Source organism: Medicago truncatula, chromosome 8 (assembly GCF_003473485.1).
Source record: "Medicago truncatula cultivar Jemalong A17 chromosome 8, MtrunA17r5.0-ANR, whole genome shotgun sequence".
Taxonomy (NCBI): Eukaryota; Viridiplantae; Streptophyta; class Magnoliopsida; order Fabales; family Fabaceae; genus Medicago; species Medicago truncatula.
Window position 1 is genome coordinate 29,522,146 of NC_053049.1, and position 26,330 is coordinate 29,548,475.

The 26,330-nt window shown below is 33.9% G+C and overlaps 3 protein-coding genes across 4 annotated transcripts; 1 reads left to right on the top strand and 2 right to left on the bottom strand.

The window, feature by feature from the left end:
- Positions 1-284: 284 nt before the first annotated feature.
- Positions 285-2,462, bottom strand: LOC112417400 (uncharacterized). The gene is made up of 4 exons (XM_024773034.2): positions 2,393-2,462; positions 1,574-1,720; positions 861-1,395; positions 285-762 (listed from the first exon to the last, which is right to left on the bottom strand). The coding sequence occupies exons 1-4, from the start codon at positions 2,460-2,462 to the stop codon at positions 285-287; spliced, it is 1,230 nt and encodes a 409-aa protein (XP_024628802.2).
- LOC25501331 (ubiquitin-like-specific protease 1D) lies at positions 2,346-16,482 on the top strand. Of its 2 annotated transcripts, none has more exons than XM_024772698.2 (14): positions 2,346-2,939; positions 3,755-3,809; positions 5,861-5,955; positions 6,045-6,298; positions 7,495-7,543; positions 7,701-7,822; positions 7,919-7,951; positions 8,040-8,135; positions 9,364-9,457; positions 10,693-10,790; positions 12,652-12,774; positions 14,440-14,554; positions 15,491-15,607; positions 15,685-16,482. In XM_024772698.2, the coding sequence occupies exons 1-14, from the start codon at positions 2,634-2,636 to the stop codon at positions 16,126-16,128; spliced, it is 2,001 nt and encodes a 666-aa protein (XP_024628466.1). In that variant the 5' UTR covers positions 2,346-2,633; the 3' UTR covers positions 16,129-16,482. The 2 variants fall into 2 exon arrangements, with proteins under 2 accessions (XP_024628466.1, XP_013445975.1); XM_013590521.3 differs by having other exon boundaries at positions 2,346-2,933.
- Positions 16,483-18,012: 1,530 nt separating this feature from the next.
- LOC25501332 (dual-specificity RNA methyltransferase RlmN) lies at positions 18,013-24,562 on the bottom strand. Its single transcript, XM_013590523.3, has 9 exons — positions 24,296-24,562; positions 24,139-24,215; positions 23,039-23,141; positions 22,718-22,815; positions 22,368-22,498; positions 22,169-22,277; positions 21,037-21,228; positions 20,787-20,923; positions 18,013-18,740 (listed from the first exon to the last, which is right to left on the bottom strand). Exons 1-9 carry the CDS (start codon positions 24,498-24,500, stop codon positions 18,443-18,445), a joined length of 1,350 nt encoding a protein of 449 aa, XP_013445977.1. The 5' UTR covers positions 24,501-24,562; the 3' UTR covers positions 18,013-18,442.
- Between the last annotated feature and the right edge of the window lie 1,768 nt (positions 24,563-26,330).

A 26,330-nucleotide genomic window follows, 5' to 3' on the forward strand; every position in this document is an offset into this window, starting at 1 on the left:
ATTATTTGCTCAAGGACCTAAGACGCAACAATTGTCTTTTTTGGAACAAAATCTAGTTTAAGAAATTGAGAACCTCTTGCACCAAATTAGAATCACAACTGACATTTGTTGGTAGTTGTCCTTGTCTTTCCAACACCTTCTTTTTCATGTGTGAAATTCTAAACCTGTTTGATCCTTTTGCTTTCATGATCTCATCCATGCACATTTGTAAAGTCAAGAATATATGATTTGACTTAATCGGTGAAAATTCATCAAACGACATCTCCACGGCATTAACAAGTTCATCAATAGTTTGAGATACCTTTTTTTGTTGTAAGGACTGAATAGCACGAAAAAAATCCTAGATCAAGAACATTTAATTCAGGCGAATTCGGAGGCTGACACATTAAACGGATATCAAATCCATTTTTCTTAGCAGCTTCACAAAATTCTTCATCATCGATATCAATATGTGTCCTAGCGTTGTCTTGTTGAATAAAAATCGGATTTCCAATATCTTCAATCGGCCATTTGTCCATGACAGAGGGTAATACTTTGTTTATATAAAATGATCTTATAATAGCTCTAGTGACTGAAAGGATTGGTTTAGTCTCCATTGTACCAGCCACTCTATTAACACTAGTCCTTTTAGCAGGCTCTCTTATGACAAAAGGAAAGACGCCAATTTTTCCATCGAATGTTACATTTCTATGTGAATCAAATCTTGGGCGAGCTACGGCAGCCAAAAACATGACCTTTGGGAGAAAATTTTTGCTAACACAACTACGTATCGGATCATCTTCATCTTGCAACAAGCAATAGTTCTCATTTTTTTTTTTGTCATAGAGAACCACTTCTCATCAATATGAATAATGTTGTACATTCCCACAAAAGTTGGATTGTTTGGTATGCTATTGGCATCAATCATTTTAATGCAAAATTGTAATCTTGCTCTTTTGTTTTCTTCCTTCAAGAAAGGCTTTATAGCATTTGAATGCTTCCGTATTTTCCCGGACTTTATTAGCCGAAATAACGTAGTCTTTTTGACATCTAAGGCATGTGCTAAAGATTCAATCGTTGTCCTTTTATGCAAAGGCACATCACGAATTTTTTCCAAATCAATTTCTACTCTCTTTCGACCACCTCTTGACATTTTGTGGGATACATCAACATGAGCACCACAATCTTTTGCTCGTTTCCAAATGCGTTGAACGGATAATATAGGAACCGAAAAATGTGATGACACCTCTCGTGTTGCATTTCTGCCCAACTTCCCATCAACACTCTTTTTCAATAACATCTCATATATGTCTCTTCTTGTATCGTTGGACATGTTTTTTCCTCTCTTATTGATAGTAACCACTTGTGGTAGTGGCAGGTCCTCATTGGCTTCCTCATGATTATCAATAGCATCACCTAAAAGAAAAATAATGAATTTGGATATATAACAACACATGCAATAGGTTTTCAATTTTGATATAAGGAAATAATATTATAAAAATTTATGATACAAGTAAATAACGTGAAGATGGTAGTAGTAATAAGATAGAGATTGGTGCAAGAAAAATAAAATAAAAACTAAAATTGTAGATACCATCAATTGAGTTTTCTTGTTCCACATCCCACTGGTTATTGAGAAAGTCTTCAAACTCTTCATCCGACTGTGTATATTCTTCTTCAGTTGGATCACTAGATAGAAATAGAGGAATATCATCTTCATTAAGAGGTGGTTCATTCAAGTCTAGTGAATTTGGAGAATTTGCCTCAGTTGAAAAAAGGAAAATTTAAATCTATTGCAACTAACGGAACATTTATGTCAATATTTGCATCCATAATTGAAATGTCAACATATGAAGTTCAATTTTATAAGCATATTTGAGGGATTTGAAATTTTGGATTCTAAAAATGAGCGGAAAAATTTAAAAACCTCAAAAGTATAAAGTATAAGGTGGGAAATACTAAATGTATTGGTGGGAAAAAAAATGGAAGGAAATACTGGAAAGAAAAAAAAAACAATTGCACAACTCCCACGTTGGATTTAAGGTGTTTGTGATAAGTTTGAAAAAATTGGAAGTTTAAATAATAAATGCAATTTGTGTGGTGAGTTTCAATAATTAAGGAGATTAGAATTTTGAGAAAAAAAAATCATGGAGTAAAGTAAGGGTATTTTAGTATAAACCATACAATTATTCCTATAATTTAATGTTTCCTTAATATTTGTGCAATCACCTAAAACATCAAAAGAAAAGGAATGGAGGGAGTATATTTTAGTTTTTTCGAAGTGGTTGAGAGAAAAACTAGCGAATGAATAGTTTTCCAAACCTAAAACAAGTTTGGGCCTTAACTTTTGGAACAGCCCAAACTTATTCATGCAAAAATAGGTCATTTCTCAAACAAATTCCAGCTGAATAACCATTGACATCCCTAATTCCAATTCCAATTCCAATTCCAATTTCATACAATAATTGTCTACTGTAATTCATAGATGAAACCTTAGAGACGACGACGACGCTAGAAGATGGTTCTTGACGCAGTGCAGCACACAATTTTCATCAATTAGCACTGCCTCAATCTCCGTCTTCCATTTCTCACTCTCTCTCACTTCACTCTCGCACACAATTCGAGACAATCGTAACCATTTTTCACACACTCCGATGGAGCAAAAACAGAAAGGTCCTCTTCCTCTCAACTTGGACGCGCTTGTCGACAATACGCCGGCGGCGGAGCTTGTCGTCAAGCCGTCTGTTACGGTGGTTCCCGATCAGGAGCCGGCTCCGTTCATAGACGGCCTCGACCGCCTCAGAGATTACGAGCTCGAAGAACACATTAAGAGAAAGAAGAATCTTCTTGAAACCTCCGGTAAGAAGTTGCCGGATAAAGGTGCGAAACTTCGCGCTACTATCAAGAGCTACGAAGATGAGGTTCATCGCCGGAAAGTTAACCCTCGTCCTCAGGTTCAGGTTCTGCTCCTTCCTATGCTAATTCAACATTTTTAATTTTTTTTAAATTTTTTTTTGGTGTTGATCTTAGCAATTTTGTTTATCTTGTAATAATCTAGATTACTTGTTTCAATTGTTGTTTCAATAATTAAATTGAGTAAAGTACCAAATTCGTCTCTGACTTTGTAGGACACACTTAATTAAGTCCCAAAATTATAAATATTTCTAAAATAGTCGTTGATTATGTTAAATTTTACTCATTTTAGTCTTTCTGAGAGTGAGGGAGGACTAAATTGATAACAAGTAGTTGAAATAGGAACTAAAATGATTGTAAATGCTTAAAATGCAAGACCAAGGGTCTGTTTGGATAAATAACTTATTTGACGCTTATCATGATAAGTGCTTTTGTATAAGCTTACATAAGTTATTTTTATAACAACTGAAGTTAAATTGTTTGTGTATATGCTATAAGCTGTTTTCATAAGCTATCTTGGAGAGCTTATGAAAATAAGCTGAAAATAGCTTATGAAAAATGTCCTAAGCTGTTTTCAGAATTTCTCCCAAACAATCTCACTAAACTTATGCCAGTGGATAAACTCAAATAAGTACAGGCTCATAAATACAGGGACCAACTTGATAGTTTGACAGAGTCAGAGACTTTTTTGATATCTTGACAATGTCACAAACCTATTTGAGGCACCCTACAAAGTTAGAGACTAATTTGGGGGTTTACTCTAAATTAAATTCTATCGGTAGTTTTCTATGATTTCTTGATTTTGGAGGATATTGTTTGAATACTTATGTCCTGTTTGATTGTTTATTCCTTTGTAGAACAGAAAGTTATTGATGTGGACCAGAAGCCAAGACAGGCTACAAGCTCAAGTGCTGTTGGTGAGGGTTTAACGCTTTCTATAATTGCTTGACTTTAGAGTATTGCAATTTTGTTTGTTATTATACTTGGTAATTATTGGATTGAGTGGAGAGCAAATGGATTGATGGGTTGAAACTTGAATGCCACACTTGATGGAGTGTTGACATTTAAATCAGTGTTACCAAATGGTGGTCATGGTGCTGCCTTGGCAAAATGGCATGGGGGGATTATTGGACAACCGTCTAAGAAAATTTGTGAAGGAGTGCCTGCCATCGCGGTACCATAGGCCACAATAGTATGTTTATACGGCAGATTTTTGGCCTTTGCGCTTTATTTCCTCGTCGACAACATTGGTTTGAATAAACAATTTAAATAAAGATGAAGTTTTTTGTTTGAGAGTTACGATGGAAAAGGATGGGAAGGGCTTTGAAGGGAACAAGAGAAAGGGAAAGGTAGGGAAATATTACACCTTATTTGGAGGATTGTTTTTGTAGAGGATGGAAGAAAAATACTTACGAGTAATGTTTTCTCTGGTTTGAGAGTATTACAAAGAGATGAGAACGGTTTGAAAATTTATTCAAAATCTTTCAAAGTTCTCATTCAGTACAATTTTTAAGCTCATTCATATTAGATAGTTTTGGTCCAACGAAGAAAAATAAGCATCAATGTAAGGTGGCAGACTAGTCTCCCTTCCCTTTCCTCATCCCTTTATATTCAAGTCCTCTTTTTCTTTTCCCATAAAACCAAATAGATCTCGAGTGTATATCAAATAAGAGTTTATGTGACAAACACTTAGCTTTGTTTGGGAGTTTTGAGGGAAAGGGAGGGGAAGGCTTTTGGGATAAAGGAAAATTTAAAAGGAAGTGTGAGTAGTGCCCCACACTTTGTATGAGATTTCATTTCCTCCATTGGATTAAAACCCTCCAACAATGGGGAACTAAAAAAATGCATTTGGGAGGGCTTTGGATAGTTTTGAATAAATTTTCAAATCCATTATTTCTCTTTATAATAATTGAGAAAGAAATTACTCGCAAGTATTTTCATCCATCCCCCTTCTGAAATATACTCACAAAAAATGTGAGGGATAGCCCCGTCCACCCCGCCCCCCCCCTCCCTTTCCCTCCAAATCCCTATAAAGCCTTTGGCGTTGTTTGGGTGTTTGGACAGGAGGAAATCACAGCTTCAGCGGGAGGGGAGGAGATGGAAAGAGAGATATGTAGAAAGTAATGAGAAAAATACTTTCATATTATTTTATTACTGCAAGATAATTTTCTCTCACCTTAAAAGAGAAAGTGTTTTGTTGAGAATGAGAAGGAAATGCTTGTGATTAATATATTTTTAATTCTGGGAGTATTATAAAATGATGAAAATGATTTGATGAATTTTTCTAGGTCCTCTAAAATCCTCTCCCAATACGTTTTTTGAGCTCCCTCATATTGGGAGGATTTTGTATTATGAAGAAAAATGACCCCCTCATTCAAGTTGAGATACTATCCTTCCTTCCCTTTCCTTCTTCCTTTCATCCAAAGTCCTCCCTCCACTCCTAACCTCCCAGAGTCTTACGTTCAATAAGCTATATGCATTCTCAAAATTTGTTTTTATTCTAAAAATAAAATTTGGGATTCATGGGAATTGAAGTGGGGATAGGGTTAAGTTCCTCATAAGCTGTTTTTATAAGCTCTTTTGGAAGTTAAATAGTAAACAAAACAATTATATCAATAAATGATTTACAAGCTTTTGTAAACATGTATACAAATGCCAATGCCATGAAATAAGTTCAAATAAGCATATTCCCAATAACCCTTTGTGATTTCTCATAGAAATTCTATCAAAATCTCTTTCACATGTGTGAATTCGAGAATCTACTATTTTGAAAATTCAGTCATTGCAAAGATAATTTTAAATTATATTTTCCCGCAAGTGTTTATGGAAAAGGTTAATCCAGGCCAGTTCATGAGATAAAATCCATTTATGGAAACCTCATTTTTGGTGTAATATATCTGTGAAGTAGGCTGCACTTTATAATTTAACTATTTTTTGTTGTATAATAAGAAGCTTAATGCTTTTGTAGGTGTATCTAATTACTCGAGACAAGAGAATTTGCCATTTCGTCCACAGTCAGAAGCCTCTTTAGCATCTAATATTATGAATAAAAGAGACAATAATGTAAGGTCCTTTGCATCATTTATAATATACTGTGCTTTTACTTTCTGTCTTGCCTGATATAATGTATCTGACTTTAATTTATGAAGCAGACTAATTGTACAGATGTTGATGCATTTAGCAACGAGATGCCACATTTCAAGCATTGCAACAACCAGACAGTACGACTCAACAGAGAACCTAAAAGAAGAAAGAGACATCGATCATCTACAAGAAAATTGCCTTATCAATGCCCTAACAAACTTTCCAAACGTGATACTTTTAATGATAATAAAAGGTTCCGATCGAATTCCACCTTATCCTTACAGAACATTGCAAGGAATCTACAAAGACAGATTTCGAAAGAGTAAGAGAAAATGCTTTTCTTATGGTTTTTTGTTCATTTCTTTAGCTTCATTTAGTTATTGGGTATGAACCTTATTTATTCAATTTGCCATTGCTAATTACTTTTACGTCTCATATTGCTTTTCATAAAATTGATGGGTGTTTGCCATTGTATGATTTTCACACAAGTTATGGTTTTTCATTCCAATCGTTTTGAATAACATTATTCTGTGATTTTGTCATTGAAATATTTACCTCATTTGATCACTTCTCCATCGCTAATTCACTTGGCACATATCTTTTTTTTTTTTCTTCATAAAACTTGTTTAGTCACCCATCATTGTTATTGCAATTTTTACTGCTTATTTACATGTTAGATTTACCCCGTGCCTGGGGTATTCCTTAGTTCATAAGGTTGTGTAGCTTTTTATATGTGGGGATGGGGTTTATTTTTATTGTCAGTAAACCATGCGTTTCAGTCCCACCACTTCCAGTGAATTTTGAACTTAGGACCTGGAGAACCCAATGCTTAACCATTGAGGTAACTCTTGAGGACTAAAGTTTTCTAGCTGCTCTTGGCAATCATAGTTAATATATAGATAATATCCATATCTATCATCCCTACAATTTAGTAGTTATGCTTATTTTAATCATAGGGGCTTATAGGAATTATCTTAGACAATTCGAAGTGTTTTTAAAAGTTGGCACGGTATATTGGATAATTAGAGTAAGATTTATGAATATGTATTTTTGCTGTCTCAGCTAATGGAATCAGTCTGCATTTTTTTAATTGCTATTGAGTTTTCTTTTCATCTAAATATTTTCAATATAAAAGAGATGACTGCATATTAAACCCCAACACTACTCGGGCAAAAAAAGAAAAGAAAGGAAAATATTTTTTTTTTTGACAAAATGGTCATGGATGGCTATTGGCTATTTATCCCAGGATCAGTCCATCTATGATTTTCTCGATAAGAAGTGAAGTATTACCGTATTATTTATTACAATTATGTTCCCATTCCTGTTCAAGATCGTTGCTACATCATCATTTGCAAAGTAAATCATTGTTAAAATTTGTGTTCTTCACCCTTCTCTTCATATTCTGAATATGGTGACATATTTAGTTTTAGTTCTAACCAAGTAGGAAGGATAATGTCAGATTATTGATTCCATTATTGATATTGTTATATTCTTGTTTTCTTTTTCCCCTTGTGGTAGTAAGGGTGCATTTCAGACAAGTCAGTCAGATGGCTCAAGGTCCAGGAAGGTGTGTTTGCATAGCTTATAAACTTTGGTAGTTGTAGTTGTTAGTAATTTAACTCAAGTTGATTAGTAATTTGTTGATGGTATTATCATTTGACACATATTTCGAGCTTCCTTAATGGCTTACAAGTAATATGTTATATATGACTTGTTCTAAACAGGGTCAAGTTCAACCCATTGTTCTTGATGTGGACGACGACGATGAAGACGACATTGAAGACGACGAAGATGACAGCGAAGATCCTCATATTCTGGATAAAACAGAAAATAAAGTTCCTGAATAGTAAGGGAATTTTGATTTGATTTGATTTGTATATCTATTTATGATTTAGAATAGGCCATTTAAATTCAGTGTTTTTGATTGTCTGTTTCTTTTCAGTTTGAAAGAAGCTAAGGTTTATTTTCCATCACGGTAATATTAGAACATTGTCCTTCAACCATAATTTTCTATGTCTAGTCTGTATTGCTTGACCTTATAACTTTCCTTTATGATGGCTCAGAGATGATCCCGAGTGTGTTGAAATTTGTTACAATGACATGGAATGCCTTGCTCCTGAAGGCTACTTAACATCAACTATCATGAACTTTTACATACGGTAAGTCTATTTGGCTCTTTCTCTGCCTTCCTCCTTGCACACTCAGTTTTTTTTTTTTTCCAATGAAGAGAAAATCACAATTTTGGTGCTGCCTCTTCTTACCCTCAAATTCTTGGAACATATTTTTGGTTCTACCACCACCACTACCAAATTTAACATTAGAAGGGGTTAGCTAATTGGATGAAATGACAGCATTGTATTTTATCATTAATCACAGCTGGTGACACACCATTGAACTTCAAATTCTTCTTAATGGTTTTAACTTTAATTTTTTTAAGTCTTCCTCTACCACTGACTATTAGAGTATTAGGTTGTCTTTCATTCAATCTACCCACCATTTTGGCCCTTCTAGGAGTTTTATCCACACATGACTAAATCATCTAAGCTGAGAATACCATCTTTTCTTCAATAGGCATCACCCCAACTTTCTTTTAAATGTTTTCACCTCTAATTCTATCTTGTAATGTGTGACCACTCATCCATCGCAACATTCTCATTTGTGCATCACCGACCTTACTTTCTTGTCACCTCTTAACTAATCTAGACAGAAATATATCAAAAAAATATTACTATCTCTACCCCTATATGGAAGACCCTCTTGACCAATGCACAAGAATTAAGAAAAGCTGTTTTAACATTTAATTAACATTGTTCACTCGTTTCAAAATCATCCTTCAATTGTTAAGAGAAATGAATGGTCTCTTAATTCTCTCCAATTTAATTAGGTGTATTTGTGTGTAAACATAATTAATGCATCTTGTAATTTGGAAGGTCTTGTAAAAAGGGACAATTTTTTTACTAGAGGGTCTTACATATAGCGATGGATGTAGTGTTATCAATACCCTTTTTGTTATATAAAATTATAACACTTTCTATCCACACATACACACACTTGCATAAACAGAATTTTGCCAGCTTTTATTCTCAAGCCTATAGAACTTATGCTTTCAATTATATGACTGAGCATATAGCCGGGCTTGAGCTTGGTTGTTTAATAAGATGAGTATCTTGATCCTTTTCTGAATTGAGCTTCAATATTTAACCAATAACTGAGCTCATTCACTTCAATTTACTGTTATTGTCTACCAAACTATTTATCAAAACTTTAGTCCCTTTTGGACCGGTGATGCTAAAAACTGAATCATTCTGCAGAACCGTTGTAGTACTTGGACATATTTTGCCTGTTTATTTTTTGAGCTCTCTACTTATGGCATTTTGTATTGGCTAGATATTTGCAGCAGCAAGTATCTCTGACAACATCTGACTGCCATTTTTTCAACACATATTTCTACAAGAAACTTAAAGAAGCCGTCTCCTGCAAGGTACTTAATCATCCTCCTGCAAGTTCATAACTGCAATCATGTGCATGATGGAGATTGTTTTCTGAGGAATCAAACTCTTATTCATTATTCATTACTCCCTCCGTTTCAAAATACATGTCCATTTTGGAGAAATTGCAGTAACCAAGAAACCAAATAATTTTTTTTATTTTTGATGAAATTATGTCTGTGTTTCTATAATACCCTTAACCATTTATTATTTCATTCTATTTTTTCTCTCTCTACAGTAAATATGTAAGGGTATTATTGACAAGACAATAATTAATGTTGCATTGAAACTTGAAAGTGACAAGTATTGTGAAACAAAATTATTCTCCAAAATGAACAAGTATTATGAAACGGAGGCAGTATGATATAATGCATTGTTGATTTTTCCATTCCAAACGTTGCAAACCACATTTACTGAGGACTGACTTACTACAGGTTGAGAAGTTTTTCTGCCTTTTTTGTGTTACTGAATGTGTATTTTGTTTTGTAATTTGGAGGTATACTGTGAGATTAAGGTTGACCCAAGAAGTTTTCCTTTGGCACCAGAAATTAATATTTGTACATACATATGATCATTTTTGGAAATTCTTTTGGAATTTTTCGTTTGTTGCTCCTTTGTGCAATGTGTAGGTATTTAGGAAAACTACCCTTTCTGCATTGCAACCTTTTAGGTGTAATATGAGTGATGATTTAGAGTAGACAGATCTTCTATACAAGAGGGGCCCTTTAATTTGAAGTTTTAAACCGGTCATTTATCGACTTTCATTCCGAGTCAACTTTTTTTTATAAAATTTCTATACACGAGGGAGCACTATCTCCCCTCACACTAGAATTTCCAGTTTTCTAATCAATTATTTGAAAGCTGTCCTAAACTGATCCCATCCTCCTATTTATATAAGGATGAAAGCAGCAATACAAACTAACAAAAAGATCTAAACTAACTAAACAGAAAAACAAAGCAGAAGCAAATACCTTCATGAAGGCCTAATTAATAAACTTAATACAAAGTTAATCCCTATTTTGATTTATATTTCATTCTATATTAAACCTTTGAAGCCTTCAGTAGCAAGAGCTCCTGCAGCTCTTTTATCTTGTCTAGCAGACAGGTTCTTTATTTGGTGTAATGACGCTTCCGTTGTTGGAGTTGATTCTCGTGCCTCCCTTACATTTCCTTCTCTTTGTACTTCATTTGACATAAGCTCTAATTCATTTCCCATTGCAACATCTAGGAAAGCAACAGAGAGACAATTTTTTCCAAGTTCAGAAGGTGGTGGAAGGGTGTAAATCTTTTTGAGAAGGCATATGTTTTGATTCCAATACACCAGGAGTAAGTTTTCTTCATAGCACTGAAACTTCTGTAGATTTTAATTCTTGTAAACGTCGGGAAGTTATTTTTGTGCTTTATTTTAAATTCCGTTATTAATTATTATCTGAAGAAAAAAAAGTCTATCACATATTAGAGAAGGGCATCACTTGAAGAAACATTTATTCATGTTTTAATATTTAAGCTATAATTTCACCTCCTTATATTATGTTTCGACTTTTAATGAAATTAAAATTGGCAACCTGGTGTGGGAGAGCTCACCTTGCATTTGCCAAGCATCTGCAAATAACTGATTTTATGACTTGAACATGTCATCTTCTGGTTACACATAGCAACAACTTTGCTTGTTCTGCCAAGAAGGGGTGTGCATGGCTTACAGACCAAATTGGACCAAATTTATGGTCCCGTTTAGTTCTCAAAAATCATTTTAGTAAAAACCAGTTATTTTTCAAAGTCAGTTTCAATTCAGTTCGGACCCAGTTTTACTATAATTTTTTGGCTTGTAGAATTTAGTTTTTTTGGTAGAAATTGCTATGGAGAATGAGACATTGGGCTAAGGTTTGAGAGCATGAAATTAGCTTTTTACTGTAATTCTTTCTATTTTCCTGCATTAAATGCAATCATCCATCACTGTAAAGTGCTTGTAATCATTATCGTCCCTGTTCATCTTTCTTTTCTATTCTATACCATTTCTTATATTTTTGACAAACTTCTATCCCTTGCAACTATAACCAATCCATCCTGTTTACAGTATTTCATGTTTCTCAAGGAGTGTATTTTCTTAAATTTTCCATTAAAAATAAGATTATCTTAATCTTTTTAGCAATTAAAAATATTGAAAATTTACTAGTCCTTTTTGAGAATTTTTTTCCTTCGAATACAAATTTATCTCAAATTATTAAATAAATTGAATTAATTTTGAAACTGCAAAGGAACTTTGATAGTACAGAAATGGATTAGAGTTCCAATTTTAGGATTTTAGGTTTCCTATTTATGATTGGGTTTTGTGTTTTATGTTTTGATTTCAAAATAAAACTGATGAGGTTTTAAATTTGGCTCGAGGTTTCAGCTAATAAATTGTTTTTAAAAAGCAGTTTGGTTCAAACTTTATTAAATGGTTTACTGTTTAAGTATGGTTCAATGCGGTTCAGTTCACAGTTTGATATGGTTTTCTAAACCATTTGAACTCCCCTAGTGCCACAGCTCCCCTTTACTTATAATGAAATCAGATTAAAAATATTTGTTCTATTAAGTTCAATAATGAGCAACATTCGATTATAAGTGAGCATGATACTCATGCAAATCCACTAATGAAACACTATCCTTATTGTGCATTTTCATGGAGCATGTCTACCATTTGGCATGCTCTATTGTTTATCTTTTTACATTTTTTTGAAGTATTTCTTCATTTGTAGTATGCGGGAGTTCTAGTGCACCGGGCTGCCCTTTTTTTTAATTTTTTTTTTAATTTCATCTCTTCTACTGTAAGGAGAATGGATCAGATGCAGCGTGGTCAAATCACTAGTGGTAGAGAAAGACCTAGTAAAACTATACGATAAACTATTAGGAAAGATATAAAGATTAATGAGTTGGATAGAAATATGGTATTTGATAGAATATTATGGCGTTTTTTGATCCATGGGACAGCCCCACTTAGTGAGATAGGGCTTTGTTGTTGTTGATCTCTTCTACTTTATAGTATTATTCTTTCAAGAGTATTTAGTACAGAAAAGCTGGTTAGAAGAATGAATTAAGCATATGGGTGGTTAAATGTTTATACTTATTTGTGTGTGCTTTTATATTTAAATGCCCAGAACCTCTACTCATATATGGATTTATTGCTTGTGATGTTTCATGTGTTCAGTCTTCATTGGAGTTTGATCATTATTTGTATCCCGGACAAAGATGATGAATCAGGACCGATCATACTTCATTTGGATTCTTTGGGTCTTCACTCGAGTCGATCAGTTTTTGATAATATTAAAAGGTTAGACTAGAGAATTGATTTTTTTTTTTTTTTTTTTTTGAGGAAAGACTAGAGAATTGCTTGTTACACCATCCTACCGATTCTTTAGAAAATTATTTTTGAAAGCAATTTTTTATTTTTGAAATAATTCTTGAAAGCAATTGTCTGTTACAATTATCAACATTTTATTATATTAGGTTTAAAAAAAAAAAGAAACATTTTTATTATGTTGCATTTTGAAAGGATATTGCAAGGTTCTGCTTGAGAACTACTATTTTTATGATATATAAAGTTTAAAGCACTGAACTTGATAATTTAGTGATTTATCCTTTGAAACTTGATCCCATAATCTAGACTCCGTTGCTTAATTGTAAGAGCAGAGTTGCTTCACCGGTACATTTTGTTGAAGTTAGATAAAGGAGGAGAAAAACAATAAGAACTATTAATATTGAATATGATAGATAATAATTTGATACTGAGTTGATAAAACCGATTAAACACTAACCTGATTTGTAGGGGGATAAAAAGTTCCTAGGATCTGTTTGTTACAACCTTTTTCTTTAAATGGCCCCCTAATCCTATATAAATAGAAACATCTGAAACCAATAATAACTAAGCATTAATTTGAAATCAATTCTACAAGATAATCTAAGATACTCTTAAGATTCGAAAATGATCGTAGGCGACAAATTACGATACTCCTACATAATATCTAGATATTTAATAGTATATTCTAACACCCCCTCTTCTAGCTAAAAAATTGTTTTGACCATCTCATATCCATCTTCTATCCGACATGAGACTCCTTAACAGGAAAAAATTGTTCCTGTTTACTTGTCATTCTCAAAGTTCAAAACAACATTTATTATTGTTTTATCAATAATGCCCTTAAGTATTTATTGTAGAGCGAAAAATAGATGAAATGAGATAGTAATTTATTAAGGGTATTAGGGGATGTTTGTTTCGTGGTTGTAAAAATTATTTCCAGGAATATGGATGTTAGAAAGATGGGTTCCTATGGTTGTTAAATGTTAGACAATTAATTCCCAGGTATACATCATTCCAAGGAATAAAATAACTTCCACTTTCCCACGCTTTTATTCCCAAGGGAATGGGTGGGAATAAAATATTCCCATGAAGGTGGGAATAAAATTCAAGTAATGACCCAGTAACTGCCCATATGCCCCATTTTTACAAATTATCCCAACGAATGTGATAAAAATTAACCAAACATATTTTTTAAAAAGTAATTGGGATTAAGGTTCCCATTCTTATTTCCTGGGAAAGTTATTCTTGGGAATAAAGAGGAACAGAGGAAGTAATAACCAAATAATATCGAAACCAATAGAAACTTGTCCCCGGAGATAAACTAAGATACTCTAAAATAATATCTTTAATATATTCTAACACATCTCAAGTGTGATAATTTTTAAATCAAACTTGTTAAGCCAGGTAAGCATATGATTTGAATCCCGTAAAAACCCATTTCGTACTATTTTGGTGTTTGTTTTAACTGGATGACTTTGAGCTGGACCACTGGGCCTGTAGCTCAGACATTTGACTAGGTTGATCCCTAGTCTAATTCCTAAAACTTTTCTTCTGTTCATTTAGCTTGGTATGTTCTGATGACTGTTTGTAGGCATCTTTGATTGAAATATCTTAATGATGTCAAATAATGATCTGTAGATATTTGATTGAAGAAAAGAACTATTTGAGTCGAGAATGCGCGTCTTCAGATGTTCCGATGGCAGACAGAATATGGAAGAGTCTTTCTCGTAGAATTGAAACTCAAGTCATAGCCGTAAGTTTCTGTGCTGTAAATCTAGAATCATGTACTGCTGATAGATTGATATACCCACGTTAGTTGTCTGTAGATGATGTATCCTATTTCACCACCTGTTAAAAATGAATGACCTTATGCAATAGATGCCTACTCTTCAATGGATTGTTTCTGTCCATAATGAAATAGTTGCTGTTTGTGTTGGAATTTTGAAGACTTTCCCCGAGTGAATTACATTTGATGGATTGAAATCCATCTTTTGAACTTGTCAGGTGAACAGCCATAAAGCATTTTGACAGCTTCAAGGAAAAGCTCTTTCAACCCTAGACTTTTATCATAAACTTGATGTCCATGGAATTTTATTTCAGATTTTCTGTAGTTTCTTATATTTTGATTCTAGAATTTTCATCTCAACAACACTAATTTTTTCTTCTTGCTAGCTTTTAATGATCTGGCATTTTATTTTACTCCCTACAACTGGTAGAAACTGGTGTCTTATTAGTGAAGATAAGGGAATAATTCCTTTGGATACAAAGCAATGAGCAGATATTCCAGCTTCTGCCAATCTCTTAAATGCCCAAAGGCCACAACTATTTCAAATGATAAGATAATCCCCTCTCTAATCCCTCCTTTTTATTTATAGACCACATATTGTTTCCCCCAACTATCTCTTTAAACCACCGACTAACTAATCCTAATTGACTAACTAACCAGTGTTACCTATCAACAAATTTGCAAGTCTTATAATTTTTCAGTAGATTTCAAAATATTGTTGAATAACTGTGTACTTTCCAAACCCATTCCACCCATTGATGCTTGGAAAAATAGATGCTAAGAAAGGAAGCAGGAAATTTAGGTAGTTGTTTCAGGGAGCATAATGAATTTTATTTCTTAAATTTCAAAATTGTGGGGCTTACACTACTATAAAATGTAACATTTTTTATGCTGTTGCTTCAGGTTCCCCAACAGAAGAATGAGTATGACTGTGGTCTTTTTGTACTGTATTTCATTGAGCGTTTCATAGGAGAGGCACCTGAAAGACTGAAAAAGAAAGATTTAACAAATAATCAAAGGGTAATACATGTTGCTTTTGTAGGACAATTTCATTCCAAATAATCAGTTTTTATTGATCGAGACTTGTCGATTTACAGTTTGGCAAGCGATGGTTCAAACCTGAAGAGGCATCCAGTTTGAGAGTGAAAATCCACAAGTTGCTTGTAGCAGAACTACGTAATTCAATCAAGCCTGATGGCATCACAGAATCTTCTCCGTCATCTCCTGGAGCTGCAACTGAATGCGTTGAGACTGCCAAGGCAGAATCATCTCTGTCATCTGCTGGCGCTGCAACTGAATGCGTTGAGACTGCCAAGACAGAATCTTCTCCATCATCTGCTGGCGCTGCAACTGAATGTGTTGAGACTGCCAAGACAGAATCTTCTCCGTCATCTGCTGGCGCTGCAATCGAATGTGTTGAGATTGCCAAGACAGAATCTTCGCTGTCATCTGCTGGTGTTGCAACTGAATGTGTTGAGACTGCCAAGGACTCTTCGATCGAAGATGGCATCATGAGTTGCAATTCTGACATAATTGAATGAACAACTTGTCGATAGTCCGTATAGTTGATGTTGGTGCTTTTTACCATGTACAGACACCGGCTGAATAACCGGTAGTTTTGGGTAGGAAGTTTCCTATGGTTTGATAAAACAGTCCATACAAGAAAGGGGGGATGGCATTTTGTTATGACCAAATATCGGTCAAACCTGTCCAGTTTCAAACCATTTCTTGTGAGTTAGGAGTTCCTTCTAAATGTATAGGAAACAGTACACAGAACTGACGACTAGAGATAATAGGATTAAATGTGAATCTGCGAGAATTATGTACTTACAATAACTGATCTTTTATGATTTCAATTTTAGTTGTCTTAATTTCAACATGGCATTTGGAGTTTATATGTGGAAAGTATATAGCGTTTCGTGGCACCCGAAATATTGCCCATTTTTCTAACGTGCACAATGATGTCAGGTTTGTATATCTCATGTAGGATGAGTTAAACACCGTCACAACTATGCAAGAATAAAAATGTTTTGATGAAAAGAGGGAAGTGATTTATGCATTTCTTCGTATTTAGCGTCATAATTTTATGTATTTCTTCTTTCAAAATAGTCATTTATTTTGTAAATGTTACACTGTCGAACTAATTTTTATCATCAACTCCTATCATCAAATCTTTTTTAATATCATCAAAATTTTAAATATCATCAATGTTTGTCCACATGTTCAGCGTCTCCGTTAGCAACTCCTCTACCTATGTCAGCTCCTCTTCCTCTGATATAGCAAGGCGTTATTCGGGTATGGGAAAGTGAGTTCACTCTCGACTGTCTTCCACTTCTTTCTTGCAACATGTTGGCAGATATACATGAGATTCAATATAGCAACATAGCTTCTTCATGATTCAATGGATCTGCATGCATTGTAAAAGACTCATTTTGGTCCCATGATTCACAGCTTCACCTCTACCTACATTGTCAGACTCACCGAGTTCCTTTGTTCCCTCTTTATAGAGGAGAGTTTGTTCTTTGTTTCGAGAGATCCAAACCTCGGTGGTTACTTTATTAGTCACTCGCAACTGTTCTCGTTATCGCGGCTTGCGAATGTAGTAGCTGAATCTGGATAAAAATTTGCTCAAAGGCTAGTCAAGTGCTTCTCATCTGTTACGGATGAAGTGAACCAAATAATTAAAATATGTCGTGCAAATCACGGTATAAACTTTGCAAATGAAAGCATGTTAATTTGATTATTCCTTTTTGAGAGAAACAAGTTTAATGCATTTCATTAATAATCAAGGATTCAATTCATGATGGGATGTTAGAATAAATACGAAAACTAGCTTCCGACAGAGCTACCTTAGCTAAGCTATGAGCAACTCCGTTTGCTCGTCTCCTAATGAACTTCACATCAGAGTTTGTAAGATCAGTGTCTAGCAAGTGTACACACTAAATTCCAATACACCAAACTACGTTCCGTAAATGTTGTCCACTACGGTCTTTAAGTCTACTTCAAAATCCATGTTCAACAACTGCAAATCCCTTTACCCATTCCATAGCCTTTATTAGACCAAGTGCTTCCCCAGTAACAACATCAATGATTGGGGAGAACCATTCGGTCCGAGCTAGCACAAAAACCCTATTTTCTTCTCGAATGCAAATGCCTATTCCCACTTTGTCCATAATTTCCGAGAAAGAGGCGTCGACCTTGCATTCCTAGCTTCTAAATTTCCAAAAAAGAGGCGTCTGACATTGCATTCCTAGCTTCTACAAAACCACATCCATTTTTTTCTTTTAGGTGATGATACTTAAAGTTTTTAAAAGACGTGATTTTTTGTTAATTCTTTTCTTAACCAAAGAGGAATTTGTAAAAGAAACTAAATTATAGCACAAAATAACTTTTTCACAAAGCGTGTGTAAGCATACAGAAATCTATGCAATAATTTATCAGCCTGATGAAAACTTGCTTAGACTTGATAAATAAATACATTAGGAACTATTTTTGACAAAAAACACATTAGGAACTTATAAATTAAAACCATCCACATAAGTTTTGCCAATATTTGTTCAAATATAAAATTAACTAACCAAAACATATAATAATTAAACACAACAACGCCCCTTTCTGGTCATGTCATGCAAAAACCCACCAACTTCAGGAATTTGTGCCCTCCACGTTTATAAAATGAATCAACTAATTCCGAAGTGGAGAGGTGCAAATATGGGAAACGTTGTTTACATCTCAGCTCGTGTATTGTAAGTATGCTGTCAACCATGGACACTTCATTCCATCCCAGTTTCAAAATGAAGCCATACGTACCTTATGCAATTCATTAAACTAATAGACCGATTTGTAGCTGAAACCTTATAAAGAATGGGTTGAACTTCCAACCGCCGTTTGGAATTGCTGAGGTACACGTAGCATTGGAGCTTGAAGGGTGCCGGGCTTGCCTAACTGACCACATGCAGCCATCTGATCGTCGCCTCTACTCGGTCGTAAAAGGACTACACATCCTGCCTCAGCTAGCATATTCCGGAATTCAATCATCCTTTCCTCTTTGGTTGGTCTGAAGAAGGATCCACTATGTGGATTGAATGATATTAGATTGATCTTGCAAGGGATGCCCTTTACAAGCTCGATCAGCCTCTTTGCATCTTCATTGCTGCATATAAAAGTTAAAGACGAAAAAACTTATTTTTACACAAAATAAGGGTACATACATCATCAACAACATTCAAGTCTTATGACATGGAATGTATCATCGATAGAGCATGGAAGAATTGCAAGCATTATGGTATTAAGTATTAACTACATGACCCCCTTGTTCATATATTTGCTTGCTCAAATTAAGCAATTTTGTCTCTCTCTAGAGCCTACAATAAAACCTCTTTAGGAACCCAAATGTATGTTTTTTTCAAACTACCTTATTTTTCCTTTATCATGGTTGTTCTCCTCGGCATAAAACTAAAATTTATTATGCAAGTCCTTTTTTCATAATCTCTGCTAAATTGCTCTTTTAAAGTATGACTTGTGAACTTAAGCCCCATAGGCCCATATAATGTGTGATTTTATATGGCATCTTTGTTCTTATAGATTGAGATTTATGTACTCATCCACTCCACTCATTTGTCATGCTCTTAGATTCGTAATCTTGCCGAATAACTGCGAGCCATGTTATACCTTTTTCCCATTCTTGTCAATAGCACGCTAGCTATAGCAGTGTAGTGGAGCGCCCCCTGGCTGCTAGAGGACATGCAGTACTAGAGCAGTTCAATGCAGTGGTCATAGTTGATGAGATAGAGGCCAAACTAGTGGTTGTTGCGGATGTTACAGTGCCATACCTCTTTTCTTTTGGTGGTGTCCGGGGTTTGAACCTCAGACCTTACATATATTATGAATTGTCCTTACCCAATTGAGCTAAGCTCACGAGGACACAGTGCCATACCTCTATGAGATTGAAAAAAAAATCAAAATAAAAAATCAAAATTTAAACATAAGGCCTCTTTTATTGGGGTATTTTAGGTATTTTGAAACTAAAATAAATCATAACAGCGTTGGTTGGGACTTCTAATCTCTCACTGTCTCACTCATGCTATCATGTTCCATCCTCTAACTAGTCAGTCTCACATCTAGTTGAGTTTTTATATATGTAGTATACATTACTCCCTCTAGTTTCATATCTAAGCAAAAGTAAATACTTTCACACCCATTAAGAAAAGTCGTTAGTCTCATTTAATATTCTTAAATAAATAAATAAATAAATGCAACTGTATTTTCTGAATTACCCCTTATGGGAACTTGTTCCATAATAGTAAAAGGGTTATTAAAAAAAAATAAATCTAAATTAGTTGAAGGGTAATTAGAGAATAATAACATTAAATATGATAGTAGTTAAATTTGCTTATATTTAAGACCAACAAACATAACTTGTTTGCAGCATACTAGCTTATATTTGAGACCGCAGGGAGTATATAAACTCTAAAAGTTTCACGATAGCAGTCATCACTCTATCTGCTACCTCACTGTAGCATATTGGGGTTGGCCTTTACGCTCCACCGTCTAGGATTTATAAAACTGTTTTTTCTCGCAATCCCTTCCATATCTCAATTAGTATATTACCCAGTCCAACTATATATTTACCATCAGACATCCTTTTCAACACTTCCATTACCTCTAATCTTGAATTCTTAGGTAGAAAGTAGAAATTTAATCCTCCTATCAGTTCTTAAGCCTGTAAAAAATCTACAAAAACTTGTGTTCTTCATTAAGTAGTTTGTGCAAACAACTTGCAGCTTTTTGTTCCTACACCACTCCAATTTTGATGACAAAAACCCAATTTTAAACACTTACACAATTGTTTGTCACGAGATAAGTTCAACACTGCAAATAAGCTCTTATAAAGTCTACAAACACTCCCCTATAGTATAGGATCATTTATGCTCAAATTCTTGCATTATGCACACAAATGACACATTGCTACTTTACAAAGTCATTTGTGGACAAGATAAACATTATTATAGGTATTATGTATATATGGCCCAGCATATAACATTTTTTTTTTTTAAGTTTTGCATGGAAAAGTATGCAGTTCTCGACTGAAACATAGTCTTGTCTTTGGAAACATAACAAAAGACAACACTGGGAAAAACTGTTAAATCATTTATGCAAATTCCAACTAAAGCAATAAATTGAAAGAAGTTTTCCTAACCTGTCATTTATTCCTTCAAGCATCACATACTCAAATAGAACCTTATATTTGTGTTTGAAGGAAAGCTCCTCACGAAGTGTCTCAAGAAGCAAGTCAAGTTTATACTTTCGATTTATAGGCATGATCCAGTTTCTTACCTGACATAATAGATGTCAATGTGATCAATCCTCTGTCTATTATTGCTCTTGGTTTTTCGTGACTACTTCTATGGATCTCTACCAACAAATAGCAATAAAGAAATAATTTTTACCTCATCAGTAGTTGCATTCAAACTAACAGCTAATGTACAGTTGGATTCATGAAGGAAACGTCTGAGCTGCGGAACAAGCCCGCTGGTTGAAACAGTGACCTTGCGGGGGCTGAAATGAAGCCCTTGGTCATGCACCATAATATCTGCAGCTTTAATGACATTATCAATGTTATGAAGAGGTTCCCCCATGCCCTATAATAAATGTATAGCAGCTATTAGCTTGCGATCAATAAGAAGTAATTTTCCTCCAATGCAATGTATAGGAGAAAAGTGTTGATTATATCTATTGTTTAGATACTAAATGTTTGTGATTGTGATTAAAATAAAATATGTACACATATCATATTGTTTAGATACTAATAACCCTATTTTAAATTGTACTTCTGTTGACAAAATGATAAACCTCTTTTATTTCGATTTATTTTAGGAAAAAAAAAAAAAAAATTCGATTTATGACTGTTTATATATTATGTCACATGTAAATTTGCGATAAATTTTTTGCCCGGGCTCCATATATTTCCTGGCTCCGCCACTGCACATATGATATACAATAAAATTATGAAAATCCTCTTCTACATGTTCTAATCAACATTCAATAAGAAGACACCACACCTGTAGTTCCATTTTATCATTATCTTCCCCTCCCCATCTTTAGCACACATGACAATTCAGTAAGCATCAACGTATTTAAATTTATAGCTAAAAAGGCATCCTTGCCCTAACCAAGACTTTTTTTAAATCGTATAGCTACAAGTTATAAGTTTTAGGCTAGGCTTATCATAGCTTTCATGTCAGCCTTGTATAAGTTATTTAAACTACAGGGTCCACTCAACTCTGGATGAAAAAATATTATTTTATTGATTATATAAACTAAATTAATCGGTCTATAACACCTAAAAGAAATTTTGAATGACCAAAGTCTAGCCTTCACAGCAAAATGTGCTTTTGAAGAATTCTTAACCTAGTTTATCAATTAAATAAGTTTTTCCTAGCCTAAGCCTAATGTGCGCAACATCAGGCTGTCTGGCCTATTTTCATCCTTATAAACAGAAGTGGCATCTTATTTGCTAGGAATAAAGTAGAACTTGATATACAGTAAGCTTTAGAATTCTCAGTGCAATTGTTGACCTACCATAAATACAACATTGGTGATGGAACCAATTTCACTTGTGAATAGCCGTCTTGCAAAAACAGCCTGCTCGACTATTTCTGCGGCAGTAAGATGTCTCTTGAGACCCATTCTGCAAAATTAAATTGTATGAAAAACATGCAGCAAAAGTAAAGACGGTGTAGCCATTGAATCGATCATTATAGACAGAAAAAAGGCTTGCCTTCCTGTATAGCAAAATTGACAATTCATGGCACATCCAACTTGACTGGAAACACACACGGTAGTCCTGCCTGTATCACAAGGTATGACAACTGTTTCTATGACCAGCCCATCATCCAATGTGAATAAAATCTGCAATATTCTGTGAGTTTAAACAGTCAACAAAAAGACTCTCCCGAAACGAAATTAAAAAAATATAAGCAAGAAATGCAAGTAATGAGTAATCTTGAAGCTAAAAACCAAAATATAAATGTCATCAAGTAACCTTCAAGGTTGCATGCATTACTAGAACTAATAGATGCAAAGTGTACAATAAGAATTAGAAACAAAATAGAGAAGGATAATTTCAACCTTCCTAGTTCCATCAGACGCTGCATGAATTTCTTTCACAGCAAGTGCCTTGAAATCTGCATGTTCACTCAACATCTGCTTGAAATCTTTCTTCAAACCTAAATCAGGAGACAGGAATAACAAATAAAATTAGATGAGTTATTAGTCAATTCAAATTCCAAAGTTTAAAATTTCATAATTATCTGTTCATTATACTCAGGAGAAGGATCTAGAGAACTAGTGCATTAACATTACTGATCGATTAAACACTACTAGATACTTGTATTAAAAAAGCAATATAGTTTTTTCCCACGCTCAAATACATGAAGGAGAAGAAATCACCTTCCAATTCGTCAGTATGATGCGCCCAAATGTTGTTTCCATACATACGTTTCCATAACATCATGGCCTGGCCTGGCCTGTATCCATGTGATTGAACCCATTTCTGTATCCATTGACCACAAAAATAGGAGTCAAAAAGTGGAAATCAATATACATAATTTTATATTTTATTATGTTCATGGCATCTTCAACATGAAACCGAAGGAAGAAACAAAAAACAGAGAATTAAACTCCTAAAATATGAGATTAAACGTGTTCAAATCTTCAAGACTTCTATAGGAAATAACTAATTTATAACCATCACACTGACATGTAAAACTATACAATATTTTTATGACATCTTTCTCACAACATTCTTTTTACTAACTCATTCAAGAATCTAGAGTACATTTAAGGACAGCCTCACTGGATGATGAATTTCTATAAACGTGAATTAGGTATCATCCCCTAGACCACATGTTCAATGGACCGAGCTGCTTAACCCTAATCATACACAATACATCATAATATTAAAGTTAGCACAATTTTTTTAGTAATAGTAATATCTTCATCCCTAAATATAACATCATTTCAAATTACTAAATAAATTATATTTTTTTTCCCAAATATACCCCTGACTAATACTATTAATTTGTCTCGTAGAGATGAAAAAGTCAGAGTTGAACACGTCTAATCTATACATATAAGAGTATTTTAGGAACATCCATACAAAATCTATATGCAAATTGAACACATTACATACACTATCAACTTTTTAGTACAAAAAAGATTTAGACTCTGTTTGGATAAACATCTAATTTAAAGCTTATAGTACAAGCACTTACGTATAATTTATTTCTATAGCAAAAGATAAATAAAGTTCAATTATTTTCGTATAAGCTATAAACTTTTTTCATAAGCTATTTGGAGAAATTATGAAAATAAGATGAAAACAGCATATGAACAATGTCACAAGCCAATTTAGATAAGTTTAAATAAGTCAATCCAATCACGCCTTCCTAGATTGAAAAATTAATCACATGTCATGTCCGACATCCACACATATCGAACCTTTCATCAGTAGTGTCAGTGTTACAAAGATAATGAAAAAGAAAACATACTTCAAGTTCAGAGTAAGTCATCCCTTTAAGAAGCACTTTTGAACCTCTCCTGGAAACTGCAACACTATTTCCATCTCCTGCATAAAACAAACATCAATAAATAAAAATACATAAAGTAAATCGCTTATATATTAAAAAAGATGGATTGAAGAGTGACCATAATGAGAGAAGTTGAAGTCGATGTCAGGGGAGAGAGAAGGAAGAGATGAAGCAGAAAGGAAGCGACGAGAGGGGGTGGTAAAAGAAATAAGAAACGGCGAGGTTTTAGTGAGAGAAAAGGGGATAATGGTTTTGTGAAGAAGAAATGTTGTGGAGGAGGAGTTTGCTAATGCGCTCGTCGCCATACTCATCCAATTCATCATCCTTCTCACTTCATTGCCTTCTCACACACCCCAAATCTCTCAATTTGCTTACCACAATTAATTTTGTTAATTATACGAGTCAGTATCGTGTTCGGGACAAGCCTAATCCAATGATGTCTACGCTCCGTAGCTTGAGAGTGTAGAAGATGTTATAGTATGCATTAACCGGATTGGAACTTAGGTTGTCACGACTTATTTATTTTGATGGCTGTGATTCGTCACTTGTAATCTTGATGAATAATTGTAACTGTTAGATTATTTGGAAAAAAAATATATGTATAAAGATAAATTAAGTTATTCAGAAATTATATTTTTAAATTTGATTCTTTTGGTCAGGGAGTAGGTTATACCCACAACGAGATCTCAAATTCAAATTTAAATTAGTGTGTTCAATTTAAGGATATCAATATTATTGGTTAAAAGTCCTATGAAATATTTATTAATTTGGTTCTAACAAATTATTTTGTGTCAATATTTGGTTGCACTAATGGATCTCAAATATTGATAAAATAATTTGTTCAACTTAACCAAAATAAATAAATTTTGTATTAAAAATATTGTTTATATCTTACACCACAACTTTGAGATTCGTGGTTCGCACTTGAATTAATGTGCATTCTTTAATATGTGTATTTGGTTTGGGGTTTGCATTTGGATTAATGTGTACTTTTTTTAAAGAGGATTAATGTGTACTTAACTAAGAAGAAAAAGTAAGTTGTATTTTTAAATTTGGTTCTTTTGGTCATGTAGTGGAAAATATTACTTAAAAGTTAAAATGTATACTGGAAGTCCTCGTATGCTTTACTCGGTTGGTATGGTAAATGCATAAAATATGCAAGGTATGAGGTTCGAACCCTGACCACCACAAAAAAAAAAAAAAAAACCTATATTGGAAGTGCAATGTTGGGGTTCACTCTTGGATTGGAAAATACTATACTTAAAACCTATTCCACAACGGTAAAGGTCGAAGTTCGCTCCTTGGATTAATGTGTTCGACATAGCAATATCGACGTTCTCAATTAAATTAAGTGTTAGAAATATTTATTACTTTGGTTTTAATAAATTTGTCTGGTTGAATATTTTGTTTTGATAATTAATCTCAAATATTGATAATTTATTTTAAAAATAAATTTTAGAGATATTTTAATATTTATAAGATCTAGAGAGGTTTTGATTTAACTAATTTGAGATAATTTTTCAATATCAACTTAATACCTTTTTCTTTATTTCCTACTATCGACCAAACATGTCTTTTTCTTGGCTTATTTATAATTAATATGTTCAATATCATTTGGCTTGTTAGGAATGAAGCTCGTTTGAACAACAAGATCATCAATTGGCAATCTTCTATATTTCAAGAATCATTGCTTGCACATTTCTTTCACGCAATAACACTAAGAAAGTATCAACAATTCCATCAGAGACTTTACAATCCTAAAATCTTTTACGGTCAATATCAAGCAACCTAGAGCTCCCACCATTATTGAAGTAATCTAGCAGCCTCCTCCTCTTCGGTGGCTTAAATGTAATACAGATGGAGTATCTTTGCAAAATCCTAGCACTTCTTGTGGAGGTATTTTCAGAGACTTTGAAGGTAATTGCAAAGGTTGTTATGCTAAGTTTTTGGGAATATCATCCTCTTACCATGTTGAACTTTGTGGTTTCATGAGAGCAATTGAAATTGCTTATGATAAGAATTGGAGCAATCTGTGGATTGAATCAGATTCTTCTTTGGTTGTTCAAGCCTTTAAGAATTTCAGCTTAATTCCTTGGCAAGTCAAAAACAGGTGGAATGATGCAATGTTTAGACTCAAAAACATGTATTGTATA